The 21,540-nt window shown below is 38.9% G+C and overlaps 1 protein-coding gene across 3 annotated transcripts in view; it reads right to left on the reverse strand.

The window, feature by feature from the left end:
* Positions 1-5,246: 5,246 nt before the first annotated feature.
* The window catches only part of ksr2 (kinase suppressor of ras 2), a 96,227-nt gene continuing 79,933 nt past the window's right edge, over positions 5,247-21,540 (reverse strand). For 2 of the 3 annotated variants that reach the window (XM_036525973.1, XM_036525971.1), the window contains 3 exons: positions 16,330-16,464; positions 15,397-15,526; positions 14,888-15,234 (listed from right to left, as the gene is read on the reverse strand). In XM_036525973.1, the coding sequence (XP_036381866.1) occupies positions 15,088-15,234; positions 15,397-15,526; positions 16,330-16,464 (412 nt within the window). In that variant the 3' untranslated portion in view covers positions 14,888-15,087. Of the gene's footprint in view, positions 8,852-14,887; positions 15,235-15,396; positions 15,527-16,329; positions 16,465-21,540 lie in introns of those variants that run through there. The other variant, XM_036525972.1, reaches the window with a different exon arrangement.

Below are 21,540 nucleotides of genomic sequence, written 5' to 3' on the forward strand. Positions count from 1 at the left end.
ACTGCAGGCACGTGGGTGAAATAAGGGCTAAAGAACTGTATGAATCACCATAATCTTTTATTTGACAATAGCTAGTGTTTCAGTCATACAGACCTCAGAACATGGCTCCAGTTTCCTCAGAGCCTCTTGCGAGATCTAAAAGGTGTGTGAAATACACAATACAAACTTTCATAATGATCATATTTGTCAAACATACATCTAATCTGACTATGCTTTGTTTCTTTTTCTTTCTATAGTAAGATTTTTGTGCTGAGAAATAAAATTCATAAGATACAATTTTTACAATAGACAAAAAATGCTGTCTGGGGTTTCATGACTCTATGCAACCATCTACTTCCCATATAACTGGAGCCAGTGTATCAGATTGATTTCCCCCTTTCAATCAGTACCCTATAGCGTTAAGATATGGGTTAGATGACAGTCGGGTTAGGGTTAGTATTAGGGATGGGGTTAGGGTCAGGGTTAAAGTTTGGTTTCAGGTTAGGTGTTCTCTTTAGGCTCATTACAACAACACAACTCCCATAAGCAGGCTTCCATATTTGTTAAAACCTAAAAGGAACCAAATGTGACAGTGAAAAACACTGATGAAATATTAGCCCTGAATCAGAGCAACATGAGGGCAAAATCAATTCCATTTTGCTATCTTGTCAGATGGCAATTGCCTAGTGGCTAGTTTCCAAACCATCAAGTAGGTAGTTAGTTTGCTGTGGGTGGGATATAGAGCTCATTACCTTGCCATTCGTTGCTCATTATCGCATCATACCATACATTTACTGTGCTATGATAGTGATAGCCAGCTCGCTACACATCTCTTTGAAGCAAAGCAAAGGTAGTAATCAAGCATGCCAACATTAATGTAGCTGCAAATTTTAATAGGCAAGCTAAAAAAAACCTTAACTGCAGATGATTTCTTTGTGCCAAATTATGAAGAACACCCAGCTGCACAGCATTATTCAATTTACTACCTGTTGATCTAACTATAATGCTTTCCCACCTGTGCATCAAGCAAAGAAATTAATGACTTGAAACCCAGAACTTATATGGGGTCCCAGGATAACCTCCAGTAGCTGGTGAATATTCCATTAAAAAGGTCTACACTGTTTATATAATGACTGGATAAAATTAACTCAGAACAGAATGCATTCTCTCCCTGTTGCTTAACAGTCCTCAAACATATAGATGCAGTATATTAGAATGAGTATATTAGAATTAAATTATGCAAAGAAACACTGATCAAAAAGGTATTTGTTCACATTTGGAAATATGATGTCAGTCAGGAATTCGAAAGTGAAGCAGTACAGGTGAGAAAAGTACATTTAACTGCATCAGCCATGAAACACTTGGATGGTAACTACTCTGGTAAATTTAGGAAACCACATGAGGTATGTAATTCAGCTGATTGTTCCAGCAGTGAGGGATGCCAACCAAAATGGACTGATGAAATACAATTAAATATTTGCTCACTGATGTCCAGTATTCTGAAATTTCTGTCAAACGCTTGAAAATGCGTGATGATTCATGCCAGCTGTGACCGAGTTTGCATTCACACAGAGCAGTCTGCTGTCTACTTCATAAGATTTCATCAAAACGTTACACTTACTGCAATTCCAGCATTGAATAATGTTCCATTTCCACTGCCATTAGCAGAATGGGATTAAATAGACACATACACCTGGCAGAATTTCCATGTTGGATGAAAATATGTGCAAAATGTTTGTTACTCTTTTTTCACATTGATAATAAAAAACCACAATATTTCAACACAGTAAGCCACAAATCACATTCAAATTGATAGCATTGACACTGGTTGCTTTCCAACACCATTTGAGATCAAAAAATGGAAAAGCTCACCATTAACAGTACCTCATGGCTCAATGACTAAGGCTTAAATAATTGTGCATGATATAACAATTTTGCTCTGTCATTCACATGTATCGTTCTATTAAAAACAACTTCCAGGCCAAATGTCAAGAAGTGTGTTGCAAACCAGTCTATCAATGCAATTCTCTTCAAATATAGCTACTCAACAGGGAACATTTAAAAATTAAAAAAGGGAAAAATAAATAAAAAAAAAAAAATCTCCATGGCGTCTTTCGCCAAGATTATTGACTAAGAAACTGTCGTTTAATTATGGAGCGGTGTAATTGCTGTTTCATTATTAGGGTTTCATATTGATCCTTGTATTTGTTTTGTGGAAAGCAAAGCTATATCAATGTAATTGCATCCTTGACAAACTTCTGCAAAAATGACGCTAAAAACCTTGGACATGACTGTATATTGATGTTTACATGCCCATGGGAATTTTTTTTTCATTACATATACATAGTTTCCATTTATTTATAAATGAATAGCATTAGAATATTGCATAGAATAACAATGACATTTCAGCACCAAACTTGTGCATAACAATATACATTAATTCATAAATGCATAAATGCAAACTCCTTCTGATTTGTCTTATTTTGGCATCTTACAAAACTGGAAAACAAGGAAAACGTGTCCATGAACCCCTGGCACAAACTGATTATTGATCATGTGCATATGGAAAAAAAAACTGTAGTGTAAGTCTGTTTGCTACTCAATTGCTTGCCTTGTGTTCTTATCTGTATCACTTCATATTTTGCTTGCTCTACTCTACTGTTTTGCTTATGTTTTGGTTTTTTACACAATATCACAACTTCCAGTCAAAGTCTTGTTTCTATTAAGTAAGTAACTCAGTTCACAATGTATATTATCTGTTTTTGATATGTGTATTTACTGTTCAGTAATGGCATGTGTAAGAAGGTGCACCACTTGGATATTGTATTTACAGTAAAACATATTGAAGAAAGCAGTAGCTTGAAAAAGCAGAATTGCCTGAACAAATGAAGGGTTAAGCAAACACTGTCAATATGTCCACAGGATGAATAACATCAGACATTATATGGTAAATGGCAGAATCATACATCATGTTTTGTTTTCCTATCTGTTATATTTTGAACATCTTAATGCCATTCAGTAAATCCTAAGATTGCAAATCACTGCCTAACTACGAAGCTATATTTCTAGTAGAACAGTGAAGTGGCCAAAGAATTCAGTCACGCAAAGTATGCATTGTAAAGTAAACTGTTAACTTTCATTTTAAGCCTTAGTAATTGATTGAAAAGATTCAATCTTTTGAATTAGAAGAGTAAGATGGCTACCAGTCAGCCATGAAAAGGCAGCTATTTCAGTGTAAACAGATAAAACAAAAGTCATGAGGGGAAAATGGACATTGTGTACCACTGACTGCCCAGCAAATGGAGAGTAAGATTACTGTGGATATTCCAAACTCCTCTACACTCTGCCCTTCCCTTAATGAAGATAGCATATGATTCTCTGGACACACATGCATGCGCGCGCGCACACACACACACACACACACACACACACACACACACACAAACATTCACTCACTCACTCACTCACTCACTCACTCACCCATAAAGAGCCATCTCATGTGGGTCTCATATTCTTTATTGGCTTTCATTTTATCTCTGGACATCAGAACCTCAACAAATGCTGCACAAAAAAACAAAGAATGGAAACAAGGCCTGCAGTTTTCATTAGCTGACATTCAGTTGAACAGCTCAAATTATAAATACTTTCTGTAAGAGTAGAAAAACTTTTATAAATGTCACTGTACAAATATACAAGAGTAGATCCATCATCTGTTTGCACAAGAAACTTTTTTTTTCTCCAAAAAAAATAACGTTGTCACAATGAGAACAACGAAGATGATGATGATACCAAGATGATGAAAAATGGTGATGGAGACAGGGATGATAACGAAGAAATGACAACGTCAATGAGGTCGCCAATGATGATGGTGAAACATTCTTCCCACTCAATCTGCAACAGTCATGAAAAGTTACACAGAAAGTATAAAAAGGATCAATCAAGCTCTTCATGTAATACAAGCGAAGAGTACAAAAGGTAAAATAGTCATTTACAGAGGTTGATTTTTGCCTTTGACAAAGCTTTCAATGATATTCACATAAATATATTTCAAAATGAAAAAGCGTGCAAGTGTCTGACATGGCTTGAAATAAATGAGAAGTAAATTGAAGAGGCCACAGTATTTCAGCTAAGATGGAACACGCATGGGGTGACAGCGTCTAGCCACAGTGCTAATACAGGAACTTAGTGTCAAGAAAAACAATGTAAAATATTTTGTGAAGATTCTGTTTTGTTTTTTTAATACATTTCATTTATTTTCTCCTTTTTTATCAGGTGATTCAACATTGTCATTTTATGTCCCGAGATACACCTTAGTGATCATGTTCTGAAAATGTCACAATGGGATGAGAAACCATCAAGCAGAGGAAGGAATGTTTTCTTGTGCGGAGTTGTACAGTACCGTTTGTGTGAATACTGCGAACACATTAATGCCCTGAGGACTGAAATTTGGTGTAGGAAGAGTAAATCTTACATTCAGTTTTCTCTCCAATTTGCTCTTCTGCAACTGGCTCATTATGTCAAAACAAACACTGAGCTCTTCCATGCCTGGTGTTTCAATTGAGCTGAATCTCCTTACCATTGCGATGCCTGTAAACTTTCTGCTGTAGTTATAAGGGAAAATAAATCTACAGGAAATTATGTGGACAAAGGTGAATTATTATTTTAGTAAGCCTTGAAAAGTTCGATCTCTTGTTGAAACTAGCTTTCTTTAGGACATTAAGAACCAAATCAACCTTTAAAAGCAAACGCTGCTAGAAATGTTTTTTTTTTTTGTTCCTAAAAGACATGGGAATAAACAATAAGAAAGTAGAAAGTACCAAAAAAAGTATTGCAAACATATGACAGAGCCCTCTCAGGTATTGAACATGTGACCACTGAAGGACATGGGCACTGAACCTGCCTTGCTCATGAAGTAATGACAATGATTTATAATTTTCTTGTCTGCATTTTGCAACATTAATGTATTTGTAATGTTTACATGTTTAAATATGTATTCACAAAAAACTGCTGTGCTTTTTTCTTCAAATGATATAGAGTGGCATTGTGCATGTTATGTAAATAAAAACATGCGGTGCATTGCTCAATGTCAGCCATAAGGCACAGCATTTGTTGTAACCACTTCATATGTAAAGACTTTACATCTGCTTTATGAAGGTCTTATGAAGTTACACTCACTATTAATAGTGACCCACAATGATTCTCATCGATTCCAAGTTAGTTTATTACAGTCTTGACCATACAAGAACATCATTAAAATAAAAGCTGTCTGTGTTCCCTGACCCAAAAATAAATGTTAGAAGAAAACAACCTAAATCAGATCAATTAAATTGCCTGGTTGATTTCCACTGAGTCACCAACCATTAATTCTCCCAGAACTAGCAAGAGAAGAGAAACTGGTTCATTGTTAGAGGGCTTTGATTGGTTGAATACTTTCATGCAATGAGGCTGGGGGACAGGGATTAGTGGCACTTTGACAGCCCTGGGTGGCTTGCGAGAAAAGAGCCTGCAATTATCAATAAGGAACATGACTCCTTGCATTTTTGGAACAGTATAAAAAGCAGTCCCAGACTGAGCGTGCTTTACTCCGTCCTTGTGGGTCATATTTTCTCATCATGGCAATATCCGCCTCATAAACAAATGAATTCCAAAAACACAAAATGTCACACTAACTGTGAGACAGACAGTTTGACGTGACCCACGGGACAAACTACCTTGCAGCAGCTGACATTTGTATTCATCGTTGTGCAGAAAACTGTCACTAGCCCCATGACACAAGTGCTGAATATGCTCACTTGAAAACAAGTTTGATTATGTTATTAAATTGAGACAGCCCTGTTTTCAGCCTCATTGTTTTGAATTTGTAAAAACTATGTTCATGTGTCAGTGAATCCCCACCTACCTATATTCTGGAGTGTGAGTATGTGAGTGTGTGCCTTTACAGTGAATGAAATTATAAAAAAAAACAAAGGTTAATACTTTTTAAGGCATGTTAATGAGTTCTTAAGGGGCACTAATAAACACCTTGCTTTTGTGATCTGTCCATAAAAACAAATGTGGCTAAAAGGTAAACCCAAAAAGCGGAACAAGAGCTGGTGCCAGTGCATTAGCGGCACAAAACACTCCACATGAATGGCACACAAAAACTGTGTTTGTTTCGATGCGTACATTAAAATCAGACGCCAGTGTCCTTTGTTGCTACGTTCTGGGCATGTGAAAAAGAGTGTTAGAATCAAACCTTACATGACAAGTGTATCTCTGTTGAACAGATCTCTGGATTCTGTTCCCATTTCCCCTAAAAGCAGCTTTGCCAGTTTAGTATGAAGAAGACATCTGTTGTGGGAATCCTGTCATTTGTGACATTTTTCTGCTTTAGTTCAATGAAATGAATGGAACGATTGTGCTAGTGGCTACAGTGAAGTCTCTAAGCTCGCGCCTCCTCCATAAGAATTCTTTACACTGACAAGAGTTACCGTGGTACATATAGGAAGGAGACTTAGGGGTAAATATGAGAACATGTTTGAAAGGCATTGCTCCACAACCCACGCTCTCTCTAGCTAACAAACATGGTGCCCTCTGTCTCTAAGCATATGGCTTAATTACACTTCAAGCACCGTGAAATGTGAGCATGGATGGACGTGAAAGCAGCAGAGAAAACTGAACGTGTGGAAATGTGTGTCACCACACACTCAGGAAGCACAATGGCCTTATCTGATGAGAGCAAGGGAATCATGCACGTCTGATCAAGATCAAGCCTGAGCTACAGATACGGTCTCTTCACTGGAGACATCTCGATGCATTTACTTCAAAGATGGTGTTGGCGTCCCTGGATAATCAGATGAGCGGCTTTATTTTGCATTAGATGGTCAACAATGGGCATTGCAATGGTATCAGCCGTTATGGGTGAACAAATACATGGAAAAGTGGGCTCAATTGCCAAATGATAAAAGAGAAATTCTAAAAATGTTCACAAGGATCAAAAATATTGTAAATAATGCTCTTTTTTTACATACTGCCGAGCGCTGGCATAGTGAGTGTGAGTGCATTTCTGACATCCTATTCAATTAGTATATTTGAAATGTGCCTCATTAACAGATCTGTTTTCTCCATTGCTTACAGGGTTATTTATGCAAAGCATTCTGGGCTAATGTGAATTAATAGCTAATCACAAGAGGGGTGATTCATCCTTCTACTCAGTGAAATGCATACAAAATCCTGTTTGCAAAGGGATTCCAGCAGGACAGATTCCAACAAGACATTTTTAACAGCTATAAATTGAGTTGTCCTGCACATCTGAATCAATCAAGTCCTCAAAAAATGTTTTCATCGGACAACGTGCATGAAAAAGAAGTCTTCCGGAAAGCAACAAAGCGTTCTGCGTTTTTTAAAATCCATGCCACTGCTTGAAGACAACGTAACTATGTGTTTGGCATTTAGTTGGCTGTTTGGTTGCATTGGTTTTCTGTGTTGAGGGCGTTTAATCAGGCACTCTGCATGCGTGGGGGAGAGGTAATGGCACACGTACACCTCTCTGCAATTAACTACCTCTCAACCAGGCACTTTTTCAAATCTTCTCCCTCCACACGTCATGTCTGACAAATCCAAAAAAAAAAAAAAAATCACTGACTCAAATTATATCCTGAAAAGCAAATACCTCTGTACACATCTGCCACACAGTGGGGAATATCAATGAGAACGTTGTCTTTTTCCCTGTTATATGGAAAATAATGAATTAATCAGATACTGTCAGAAGTGTTGCCCTATTTTAATCCATGCATGCATTTGTTATTCTGTCATCAGGTAGTCCTACTTAGTTTGTCAGCTTAATTTTGTGACTGTTAAAAGTTAAGGTGAAGTGGAAGTGAGGTTATATGAAACATAACTGTGGGACATACTGTAGCAGATACAAAAATTGTGTAGTTGTGTGAGCACATCTGTCTCAACAAAGTCGAACAGTTTAAGAGATGGCACAGTCTTTATCACATAGATACAACAGCAAATAAAAATGGGTAATCCTCTTCTGGCATGTATATGTATTGTTAAAATGATCGTATATGTTCCTCATTTTCATTTCTAAAAATCTTCATTTAGGGATGACTGTGACTAAATCATCAGATTTACTCTATTCACAAATGAAAGCCTAGGTTGTTGTTAAACATCAAAGACACATAGCACATTGAACTAATGAAAATGTCAGTGGGACAGGGAGCCAGCAGCCATGCAGAGATTCGTGTTGACGATGAGAATAAAAATTTGTGAGGGGGTGAATGAAAATGTGCAATCATGAATGGCATAAACGAAAGGGAAGATATCGTTCGAGCATCACTGCACAGATAAAGGAACCACAACCGTAACGCCCACCAAATTCACAGTGAGGCCGTGGATGACGTGGACAGACTTGTGAAGAACAGAACAATGCTCAGTTCCTGTCAGATACCCAAGTGTGCAGCAGGAACAAGGACAGGGGTAGATGGGGGGGGTTGGGTGAGAAATCAATACTATTGAATATCAATACTGAAATAGACCACGGTGCGATGAAAGGTGCAGCCAAGATGTCACAAAGGAGCAGGTGGTTACAAACATTTGAGGCATCGAGAGGGAGAAAGGCTCATCTGTGCTGGATTCTGTCCGTGGCCCTGGAGGCGGGCTGGGATGCTGGGGTTGCAACCTCTAGGGGTTCCATTTCGGTTGACTCCTGGCAAGGGTGTTGAGAGGGAACGTGGGGGGAGGGGGGAGTAGCTGAGGGTGGACTGTACAGCAGAGAAGTGCAGGTGGGGGCAGGAGGGGCTTGGAGGGGAAGGAGGAGGGGGTTGTGTATGGAGGGTGGGGCTTCACGCAAAAAAAGGCACAGTCCCTTCGCTGCTTCTGTTACAGCCTGCAACAAGGAGGGAAAGAGAAAACAAGATCTTGTCAGGAGACATGTCTCACCCCCTCCGCTGCCCCAATTTGCTGGGACTGCGCAGCCCAGGGAGAGCCCAGGGAGGAGAAATGAAGGAAAAAAAAATCACATCACATACCAAAAACAAATCATTCCCAGTTGCAAAGCCTGACCGGGGCAAGATATAATTAGAGAAGCGATGTTTAATAAATTATTTAGAACTTAAGTGTGTGTTTGGGAACTGCCTATCCTGAACCCCCTGCTTCCTAAATCCCAACAACAGAGCACAGAGATTAATGTGTCGGTGAACAATGAATCTAAGGGGTCATTTGCACTTGGTGGATGCAGTACCCTGCCTGGCAGATGTGCTGAGTTGGGGAATGCTCCAGGGTGGGTAGGGTCACAGTTTTTTCTGGCAAGTTTTGTTTTTGAGGATATTGACTGTGTCTTGCCACTCATTTGTGCCTGCCCAATGCATGTAGGAGGATCCTTCAGGAGTGACACTACTACATCAGGACGGCAAGGAATTCAAAGACAAGAAAATAAGAAAAGATGGACAAAAAATAAAAAACAGGGCTGGTTTGGTAAGGTAATCATAATATCAACACTCCGAAAGCCCTGGTGCTCACTGATGGGAGATGAAAGTTTCTTTTAAATAATGAACGTCCATTATTATTACCTGGACATTAGCTAACCTCAGGCAAGCACAGGCATTACCAGTATTTGGTTCCAAGCCCCTCTGGCTTTTGCAGGGAATATTCAGGAAAATTTGAGCTGAATATTGAGTTTCATTTTTAATTCCAGATTTCTTCTTTTCCACTCTCTCTCTCTCTCTCTCTCTCTCTCTCTCTCTCTCTCTCTCTCTCTCTCTCTCTCTCTCTCTCTCTCTCTCTCCCCCCCCCCCCATATTTCTTGGCTAATGAGTTCTATCTCCTATGAAAAATGTTGGTCCCTGTGGTTGAATGAAGAGAAACCCACACAGTTTGTAGATCCTAAGTTGACTTTCCAACCAATTATATGTGGCACTAAATTAGCCAAAATACACCCACGATAAGGCCCTTTGCTTCACTGGCAGAATAAGAAAGAACCTTTATATTTTTGTGCAGCCAGGGAAAAAAATGAGTAAAGAATGCTTCCATTAACATCTGATTGGAAAGAGAGACACTGGATATGCTTTTATGTCGGTGTTTACATACCTCTCTTTCAGACCAAATTGTATTGATGCGATTGGAACAAGGACAGGACCTTAAAATTAGGCTCTGTTTACCTGCAGGCTCCGTTTGTCTCTGCTCAGCTCAATGTGTATGACAATTTCAGTATGGATGAAAGAAATTATACATGGGAAAAGAGAAAGAGAGAGCCTTCATGGAAGGATTAAAAGGTTTCAACAAAATGACATGTAAACTTCAAGAATTCACAAAAAACAAATGAAAGAAACCTCTACTGCTAATATATAAGACCATACATTAATGTCACTGCCCCCAACTACCCCTTATTCCTGAGTTATTACTCTCATATTACCTGTCATGTATGGCAAATATACGATATTGCAAATACAATATTGCTTAACTTTCTTAGAGGATCCGCATTTGGTTCTATTTTGCAATAAATGTGCTTTGTAATAAATTAACATTAAGCAAATGTCCAGCATTTCCCAGTAGTATGTAGTTACTCAGCAATTACATATAGGTATAAGAGGTAGTGATTGCAGTAAAGTGTAACCACAGGCACTACTGTTGGAAAGCTTGACATTCTAGTTTCATACTGTTATCATGCTCTTACTTTTCATATTATTTAAACATTTTCCCCCTTTGTTGCTCACAAGCTAAGATGTTAGCCTCAACAGTATCTCTACAGGAAATGTAGCAAACTACATACAGGAAAGTAATGCCAACAAGCAAACATCCCTGTACCTTTAATTGAAAGCTGAATGTTTTTGGACAATTGGATCTCGCCGTCTTGATTAGTCAACCTAATTTATTGTTGTATGCTGAATGATTGCCATCAAGCGCTTACTGTGGTCTGCAGGCCTCTTTAATGCAGCGGAGATATGCTAGGAAATGATTTGCATCTGTTCTGCCAACAAAAGAAATGTCAACTACTAATTGCAATCCATTCTGAAAAACAATGAGACTGTTTCTGTCTAACTCTGAAGGTAGTTAGACAGAATCCAATTACAATGCTCTCATTGGTAATACAGGCTAGGTCTGATGGTTTTTTTTTTTTTTCATCTTGCGCGTGTGTACAAGTGTCATCGTTCGTCTTTGTTTCCCAACACCTACGCACAGCTCTCATATTGCTGGATTTGTCTTGTTTTCTTCCCGCTAGGTCAAAGCACATAGATCAGACAGAGAGTCCATGATATGCCGAGACCCCACTGTAAGTGCAGCCATATTATAGTCTCGCTGAATCACTTCTCTTCTGCACGTTCCAGAGCCACGGTTCTCGAGGAAGCACCCAGCCAACCATTATATCGTGTACTCGTGGTTTCAAGTGAAGTGAGCCTCCTGACTGGAAGCGGACAACGTTTTGCCATGGTAACCTCCGCTTCACCTTCACAAAAAAAAAAGGAATCTGAGATATTTCCAGATGCACGCTCTCTCTTGCCTGCATGGCTCCTACGCTCTGGGGGCAAAAGCGTGGGAGGCACTGGCCTCCCTCCCTCTCACCTCCTCTCTGCTGGTCTGACTCACGGCCTGGCCAAACGTGATTTGACCTAGTCAAGGCACAAGAGGCACGGTGTCCATGGTACATGGAACGCAGCATCAAACCATGCCTCTGCTTTTCAAAAAAAAAAAAAAAAAACCAGAGGAGTCACTGGAGGTAACACTTTTCTGAATAATTATACAACAACGCAGCCTTCCCTGATTTCAAGTGGATTGCAGCCAGTTATTCTGCTGTAATGAGTAAGACAAGGCACCAATGAACCATTATTCTCTCTGTCTGTTTGGCTGTTGGCTGGGCAAGACCCATGCTACATCACTGTTTGTAGCAGTTCACTCAGAATATATGCAAACCATTTCCACAGAGGGGTGCATAGTCTAGGGGCTCAGAATTTATGCATTGGATGGAAATGTAGAAAATGTCACAGAAAGTGCGGTGGCAACAAAGAGTCATCCCTGGAGAATAAGTGCTATTTCTGAATCCATATATATTTCCATTATAATGTTCAACAAGTCATGAGTGAATCATTGAGCTTGACCAATGTCCTCTTCATGACTTAATGTACTGTAGCACCATGGTGATTTTTTTCTTATTTATCCAGTACATATTCACAGTACTTGCCATAGGACTATTTTGATTAAGAACAAGATTCAGTAATACAACAGTAATGCTTTAATAATACAATTTGTCTTCTGGTGGTCTGCAAAAGTCACAGATTCATACACTTACCTGTCTTGCGTCAGATTTCCTACAGTGAAAATCATCAGTAATTGTGGTACATTGGTGGCTACCTGCAGTGTGACTTTTATTAATGTGAATATTTGTGCAATGAATGCAGCAACATCTTCGAATCTAATGCACAAGGGAGTAAGGTATTAATTCTAAAGCAGGCTGTGAAGATCAGGGAGATGCAGGGAACCCTAAATACCTTTAATAATTTTTGCTGAGTTTTATTCTAACATCAGCAGACTTTATCCTTCGTTTTGAGTGACAAATTTAAACAAATGTTGTTTTTTTCCCTCGGGTTCCCATTTTTGAGACAAACTCATAGTGTTGTGTAAATAGAAAAAGAGTTGTGCTTACTTAAATATGTTAAATAATAAAAATGCTATTATCCTGGTGATAGTGTGCATATTTGAACTGGTCTCGACTAGAGTGCTGGATTAGGACTACAGTGCTAGATTTTCTCATCTGTAAGGCTATGCCAGCGTTATATGGGACAGGCTATTTTCTTATTTTAAACTCCAAAACTGAAAATATAAAACATGGAAACAAAGAGGGGAGAATACCAAATGACTGAAAAAATAAACAAAAAAGTCCAAAATGAACTCATTTTTATTGTCATACACTTATAAAGGATGAGAGCGAATAGAGCTTGTGATGACTCCATCAGTCACTTAGCCATGGACCATAAGGCAGCATAAATACAAGCTTTTTGAACTACAGTCTACAATACAGGACTGAGATACAAAAAAAAGAACAGCGACAATGCAGATGAAATATTGGAAATCTGGCAATTTGGAAAAAAAAGTCAACAAAAATACGACAAAACCACAACACAATCGAAACATCGAAAAATGAGGCAAAAACCCATACACCAAACCAACATGAATTCACACAGAGTATGGAATATTGAACAAAATCTACTGAATATTGAACAATGCCCACTACCTGTTAAATACACTTGGCACTAATGTAGGTGCTGAACATACACAGATCAGGTTTTTGTTGAATAAACAGCATCCCTGTTCAAGCTTTAAAAGAATTTGTGGTGCTCCATAGTATGATACTGTACAGTTATAACATAACAATAATTCTCTTAAACACATTAAAGTTTTTACAAAGCTTGCAGTAGCAGGGCAACCAAATTGATTGACAGCTCAATAGCTACAGCAGTTGTTAGTTTATCAGAAAATACTCTGGTGCAGTTGCAAGAAATTTGTATTTATTAATATCTTAAAATCACAAACTAAATATCGAACTGAAGGTTATCCTTCTTTCAGAACAACATTGACCTCTCCTTCAAAAGCATCTCATGCACTTAAAGTTGTAAACAGTGGACACACTTACAAATATAGATGATCCACATTCAATTCTTACAAATCTGAGTCCCAGTAATTCCAAAATAGATGTACTCCAAAACAGCAGCAAAATATTTTATGCATTTATGACACCGGCATATATGTATATATAGTATAAATGGCTTTGTACTGTACTGTACAGCAACAGATTGTCTATGTTCATTAGACATGGCACTGGATTTATGAGTTGCCATAGGACTTTATACAGTTTTCAGAAACCTCTGCTGTGATAAATTGTCTTTTCTGTATATTTTCAAATAAGAGGCTAAAAGAATTCTGGAGAATGTGTGCATATTACATACTATATACCATATAGTATACATACTATATATATATAGACACACACATAATCCTCTTTTACATGAATTGAACAGATATACAGTAGCCTAACTATTTAGATGTGTACCTTTTGACACCATAATTTAAGCATGCAACAGTCATAGATACTAGATGTACTGTACTGCTTCAATATCTGTAATATATGCTTGTCAGATCAAGTGAAAAGCCTGTGATTGCCACATTTTTTTCAGTGTGATTGTAGATTTCAACTCTCGTTTTGCAGATGAAAGCAAGATGTGTTATAGCAAGATTTAACATCCAAACTCCAAATAAATAAAAAATACCCTATTAAAGTGAGAGGTGCCAAACAGACACTCCCTTTTCCATAGGCTCAATATCAGCAACTCACTGAAAGTATTCATGAGTTTGTCACAGTTAATATGATACATTTCAAGTGTCAAATTCACATCACAAGCGACTTCTGGCAACAGACTGTCTCTGGCACAGCAGTCAGCAGATTATCTGCTTTTGTTCTGATTTCTCCACTGTCCTAACAGACATCATCCACTTTGTAGGTAACAAGAAATCATAATTCCCTGCCAAACAATCATCCCTTCCTATAGGTAGGAGGGCATGTTGTACTCCCTACAGGAGTAAAGCTTTGTGATTGAAAATGTACAAAGATATGAACATCCACACATGACAGCATATGAGTAAGACAGTGAAAAAGACAGCCGACAAGACAGGACAAATGGCAAAACGACTTTTAAAAAAGTACATTTCACAACTCGTAAAAGAATTACATTCATTCTAAAACTACATTTCATACAAAAAAACACACTTGGTTTTGCATTTTGTTCATAAAAATGCAGTTCAATTACACCATGAAGTGATTCATGACACAAAAAGTCATTGTTGAAATAAATAACATTTAGAAATAAATAACCAAATAAATAGGTTGATAACCAAATCAATAAGACAAAAAAAGAAAAAAATTCAAATTGGCCAATTAAATATTAAAATTAAATCCATGTCCCAAACAAAAGAAAAAGATGAGTTCAGAGGCTGCCGAGCTGTTTAGTTAACTGAGATCACTGATTAGCTAAATGATTGTTATTCCATGGGGGAGAACGTGGTCTAGGCAGCTGTATTCATTGGCTGATGTTTTTTTTTTCAGTGCACTCAAAGGGGCAGGGTTGTGTTCCTAACTCATTTGACATACTCAGCTGACTTCCAGAAGTGCCCTGGGTGGGAAAGGCGACGGTTCCGTTTTGGCAATTTTTCCAGCAGCTCCACCAGCTTGGAGAAGCTAGGTCTCTCTTCCTGCTCAAAAGCCCAGCAGAAAAGCAAGATGTCCTGAAGAAAAGACCACAGGACAACCAGCGATAAGACACCCAACCTGCCTGCTGGCAGCAGCAAATACTTGGTGAGCTGTAATGCTGCTGTTATGTTGCATCTGCATTTTCATGCATACCACAAGATTGTGAGAACTTCACTTGTCAACAGGGGTGCACTCACTGATATTTCCTTGCCCATGCCGATCTGGGTGAGATTTGGCTTCATTCCACTCCCCACTTGCCAGATTATCGCCTCTGCCGGTTGGTTCTTGAAAGGCCACTCGCGTGCATGTAACTCATACCATATAGTGCTGGAAAAAAAAGCATTAAAATTGTTCACAATAATTTGCTTGCTTTCAAGAGTAAAGGAATCTATTATAGTGTAATAGTTGCTGCAGTTATAGTTTAACTTTGAACCAGCTTTGCATTCCAACTGGTAATATAAACATATGCAACAGTCTTATTTTACATCAATTATTCATTACAGGCTTGATTAACTGGAAACATCATATCAACTGAAGTTGCTTAACATAAATCCAAAGTTATATCCAATTATGTGTCCTCATAATAAACCTAATCTGAAGATTGCATGAAAGCAAGAGTTCTTCTGCTGCATATTTGCATTGCAGACCCAATGGCAGGGCAACACTGTATGAACCGAAATTTCTAAATATACTCAATTACATCCCGTTACATCTTAGAACGGCCTTTACCTTTCTCTACCTCTGCATTATGGATATGTGCCTCAGACATAGCACACCTGAGGAAAACGTGAGACGCTGTGAGACGTGAAAGCCACGGGCACTTTCCTCTAGGTATGCTCTGGCACACTGGTGAGATCAGAGCAGCTGGGCAGTGAGTGTACACGTACTACCTTCATCCGCTTAAACCGGGACTTCTACTCCAAAAAAGAAAAAACCACCATATGTGGGGACATCTGAGGATGCAATTGTGTTAGAAGTCACCAGACCAGCGGCAACCCATGCACTGTGAGCGCCTCCTGTCAATCAGCTGGCGGGACTGGCGCGCTAATGTGGGCTGGGGGCTGGCCACAGGCCACTGCTGATCTGTAAAAGGAGAAGGAGGGGGGAGGAGGGGAGTTCGGTACACCCACCCAAAAGCAAATACATCAGACTGCTTGGAGAAGGGGAGTTTATCCTCCTCGGTCTCGGGGGACAGCTGGCGGATGATCTCCGGGGCCAGGTGACAGAGCCACCCACTGGGGATCCGTAGCTTGTCCTCCCTCCTGCTGTGGAACAATGGAGGCGAGAAAGAGAGACAGAGTGACACACTGCTTCAAACCCAGATTCCAACACAGACTTTCTGCATGGTGGGGAACTGCAACCCAAGTTTAGGAGACCCAAAATGTCACCCGGAGTCCTGTATGTCCTGTATCCACAAGCAAAAAAAAGCTTGAAATACTGCTGCTACAAACAGCAGTTGTTTTCCTTTCGATTGTCTTTGGTGTCTGTGCTGATGCTGTGAATCCATGTGCACCTGATATTTTCCTTCAGTACTCAGTTATGACTCTGTGTTCAGACTGGGCTTCAATGATCTTTTCCTGTCAAGAGGCAAAATACACTCTGAAGCTATCATGCCCCATCAGAAATTTAGATTTCAGATGACTCATTGCTCTCCATCCTGCTCAGGACCCAGTCACCCGTATCCTACAATGACACTGACATTTTTAACTACTCAAGAGCATTTTCTGAAAACTAAGGTTGGTACAGTGCCTGGTATCTGATAAGAGGGCACTCTCTCGTTTAACATTATGTAAGTCCAGTCTAAGCCCCCCCCCCCCCCCCCCCCCCCGCATATGTTGCGGTACTGCAATCATTATTAACCCAACTGGACAGTGAGTCATTTAGCATGACTAACAGAAATGGTTTCATTCAAATTTCTACCCTTTGAAATGTTTAAAATTCACAGCTAAGCAGAAGCATGCTTTGCAAGCTCTATACTTTCAAGCCAGAGGGAACATTCAATGCCATTCAATGTCTCAAGCAGAGAATCTTGGCACAAAACAAACACCATTAAATGAGGTGTTACATTTGTAGGAATTTATCACACTTATAGCAAGAAATTATATTTGTGGGCAGAGATGTATTCCATTTGTGGCCAGATATTACAGTACTGTTAGAATAACAGTTATATTACATTTAAGGTAGGGTCATTATTACATTTGTGGGCAGGTTTTACATTTAGAGGTCTGTACAGCAGTGCTACTTCAAATTAAATTGGACTCTATTGTGAGTACTTGAATTGGTTGCTCTTGTAGAATTTGTCGTGCTTTGGTACCATGAACTGTATTTCAGTTTTGGGATAAAAGGGGCATCAAAAGTAAGTATGTTCAAAAATATTAATGTATATTTGGGCAAATATCTAAATAAGTATTTATTTGAATTCTAAACATTGTAGAACGTTGCCTTCCCAATTTTACTATTTTAAATGAATATAATAATGCCACACATCAGTGTAATGACGACATACACCGCACTAATATCCACCTGTGCATTACGCTTTATGCATTTGCACTTTGACACTTTGACTTTGACTTGAACTACTGAACATATTTTGTTAAATGTAAGACTACGTGTGAATTGTGTGAACTGAATTTTAATTCCATTGTCACTGCACTTGTCAATTGTCATTGCACTGTGGAAATTCCTCAGTCCACGCATCTCCTTGTGCACACCTGAAAGCACTGAGGAGGCACGGCTGCCACCACTCCAGTCAAATCTGCTGGGGAGATAGAAGGAGACTGGTGCCATCACTTGCAAAGTTTGACACTCCAGGTGTGGGACTAACATTCTGTTGAGGCATGCCTTTTTTCCCCTTTTCCCCCAGGTTGTGAGAATACCTGGCTGCTTTTCCCAAAGTACTTAACACCACCGGACTCCACCATGCACTCTAGCACCCCAGTGAACCATTCAGCATTCGTGTCACTGTTTGGGACATTCTTATTTTCTGTTTTGTTTTGTTCTGTGCACAATAAATGACCCTGTCAGGTCTTTTTGCCCTGAATCTCAGGCCTTTGTGCTGCTGTGCTGCCCCTCCTACACCGTCACACCCTGTATGGTGTCACAGTACTCACATTAATTTTTAAACTTTTATTTTAACATTTATTTTTCTTGTAACAGGCTTGTAATATATATAGCCTAACCAGCCACATTGCATTCTTTTATTTTACCATAATCATCTGTGTATTGATTAAGAGTGGCCAGTCAACTTTGTTAATATTTATTATCTTGCATAGTTTTTTAATGCGTTTCCTGTTTTATGTCTCACTGTCTCACTCAAGTTGTTGAGGGGGTGCATACTTGCAGAAAACACAGCTACATCCCTAGTGCATACATTTACTGTTTTTGATTTTTAAGAAATTGTTTATTTCTTAGCATAGTTGTAACACCTTAAATATCCTGGTATCTTGTGTGTACAATAAACAGAATTTTTTGTCATTAAATCATTTTGTTCCATTGCATTAAGTCTCCCAAGCTTAAGCTCCTTGTTGTACAGTAAAAAGAGAGATATTTTTGATAGAAGTCTTTTTGCTACCAAGCTTTAAGAAAAAATAGCTCAGCTATGTGTTGTTAATTCTCTGTTTGGTCTGAAGAGTCCTGAGTCCTATTATGCCCAGTTATCTGTTCACATTTTCTATATAAAATATTTGTAAATATAAATACAAATTTTGTTTGTATTTTTCTTTTGTGGTTGAGGGAATTTGGTACATTTTTGGAACACTTTCACATTATGTTTATACTTCTTTCATTTTCAGCAATTGTACATCAGGCTCGCCTCACCTCCTGCATCTCCTGTACTCGTGCATTAGCACCAAATAGTGATAACTGCAATCCTCGACAATAAACTTCTGTGTCAACAACGCCAATTTTTAAAACTACAATTCTCAGTGTGCCACAGAGGAGTGGACACTGAGTTGAGGATAGGTGCATTTTCCTGACATCATCCAAGCAATACATTTGCACCTGACTAGTTTCTAGAGGGTGCTAATGGCTGTGACCTAACTCTACCTACCCAGAGCTGAACTTGCTGTATCTTGGGTTGTAGGCTTTGAATAGCTCGTTTGGGACCCTTTACCTCGACAGGTTTTTGGCTTTGCCGTGCTTCTCACATAAAATCAACACCTGCTTTACAAGACGGGTACATACATGTTTTCTGCCACCTCTTTTGGCTGCCCTATCCCCATACATTACAACAAAAAAGAAATCTAACATTCAGTTTTACTCAGTATTTCAGGTACAAAATATCCTCTCATAATCTATGACATACATCACTAAAATCCACTGTACAATGCTCCTGTTTAAAAATATTTCAAGCTTCATGTTGGTAAGGATAATTTTCACTTCATTTCCTTCATCTATGCCTTATGAACACATCATATTTCTGAAGCTACACACAGAAATAATTACAAACAAGTGGCTGTTTGCCTAAGGAAGAGAAGTGATATTACTTTATCTGTCATTCAATATTCCAAGAAATCTAACTGAAATGGCCGTCCTTGATGTTAACAAAATATGGAAGCAGCCTAAATCAAAACAAGATCAAATAAAACATAAGATAACCTGTCCTCAAAACAACCATGATGTGAATGCAACTGTATTTTCTATTTTATTTTCACTCATTAAAAACAAGGACCCAAAGGAGTCTGTTCTATTCAATAACAGGAAATAGTGAGGTAGATTGAGCAAAAGAGCAAAAGAAGAACCTAGACTATAGGCACAGGCTTCTCATGTAAAGCTGCTGTAAGTGAGGTAACATTCATCTTCTTGTTCTTAAAAATAATAATGTTGAGTCTCATTTCATGGAACCTCAGAGGGGCATTCTAAGCTAAGACCTTGATGCCAGTTGGGTTAATTCTCTGGGCAAGGCTGTTATTCATTAATTTTAACACTAGAACAGCTTAATAATTACCAGACACCCAGAGCACAGATTGTTTGGTCATAGCTTTATGCATCCAACAGTGACAGAAACAATGTATTGAGCTCCTGAGTGGCTCAGTAAGCTAAAGTGCTTGTTCCAAGCACAGGCTCAGCACTACAGCCCAAATTTGATCCCAGCCATGTTACTGGGAGCCAACAGCAGGGGAAAAAATTTGCTTCATTTCACTGGTAGTAGGGGGTCTCTCCGCTGAGACGCCCTCTAATGGCCCATGAAGTGTTGTGAAGTCCCTCTGTGATGTCAGTGGAGATCTGCTCACTCTCCAGGCAATGTGTGTTGTGGCTGACCTGACTTACAGTGAGAAAAACAGCTGCTGACTGTGTCTGTGTGTATCTGTGTGTATTGCCTCGCTCTGTGTTCACGAATGAGCACAGAGGGTGTGTGGAAAGATGGGCCTAATGTATGTATTTTTAGTACTTTTTCCCCCTTTTCAACAACTGAAAATTCTACATCTACTCTCGGCCTCCCATTGTACTGTTTTTCAGCAGTGTTTCTTTTCTTTCTCTATTCTTACTAGATTGACATTTTGTGTTATCCTTACTTCTCATAGTAACCTTATGTAAATTGTTTATAAAAAGAGCATCTAGACAAATAGTGTTTTCCCCAAACACTACTGTTTTCTCCAAGCACTGTTGTCCAAGTTCATATTATTAATATTACTAGCATTGTTATTACAATAATAAGCATACAAAATGACTGGAAGTCTACAGCGGTGGAACACAACTGCCTTTGTTCTGCTGGCATAGGGTGGGTTTCGTGGATCAGGATCTGTTCACATACTGGCTGTGGTATCCCCTAGTGGCTAATGAGGCCCCTGTACATTGTTTGGATGACATCAGTGGATATGTGCTTATCCTCCAATTGGCGTTCATGTTCTTTGGAACTTGTGGAGTGAAAAACAACTATTGGCTGCTTGGGTGCGTGTAAGAGAACTGTACTCATCTCACTTTCAACGCTCCATGAGCATAGAGGATGTTCAAAGAAGTAAGCCCACTGACAAATTCTAAAATAAGTGAATAAGAACATGATGAAAAAATAAAAATAATAATAAAAAATTATATTAACCGTTCATTGACAGTTGGTTTTATTTTTCGTGCCTTACTTAAGATTGCCGTACTCTCACTTTTGTTATCTTTTAACAAGGGTAATGCCAGTACATTCAACTGCAGCTGAGGCAGGCTTTCTACCATCCCTTTTCATACACATAAATCTAATTCTCAGAGCAACAACTATTCTATATGTAGGTGTAAAATTCCTTTTGTATTAAGGCTAAAGAAAGTGCCCATTATTGGCATGATCAATGCAATACTACTATGTACACTTGCTAAAGATATATTATCAGTTATACATCATTCAGAAACAGGCATTT

Source organism: Megalops cyprinoides, chromosome 4 (assembly GCF_013368585.1).
Source record: "Megalops cyprinoides isolate fMegCyp1 chromosome 4, fMegCyp1.pri, whole genome shotgun sequence".
Classification (NCBI taxonomy): Eukaryota; Metazoa; Chordata; class Actinopteri; order Elopiformes; family Megalopidae; genus Megalops; species Megalops cyprinoides.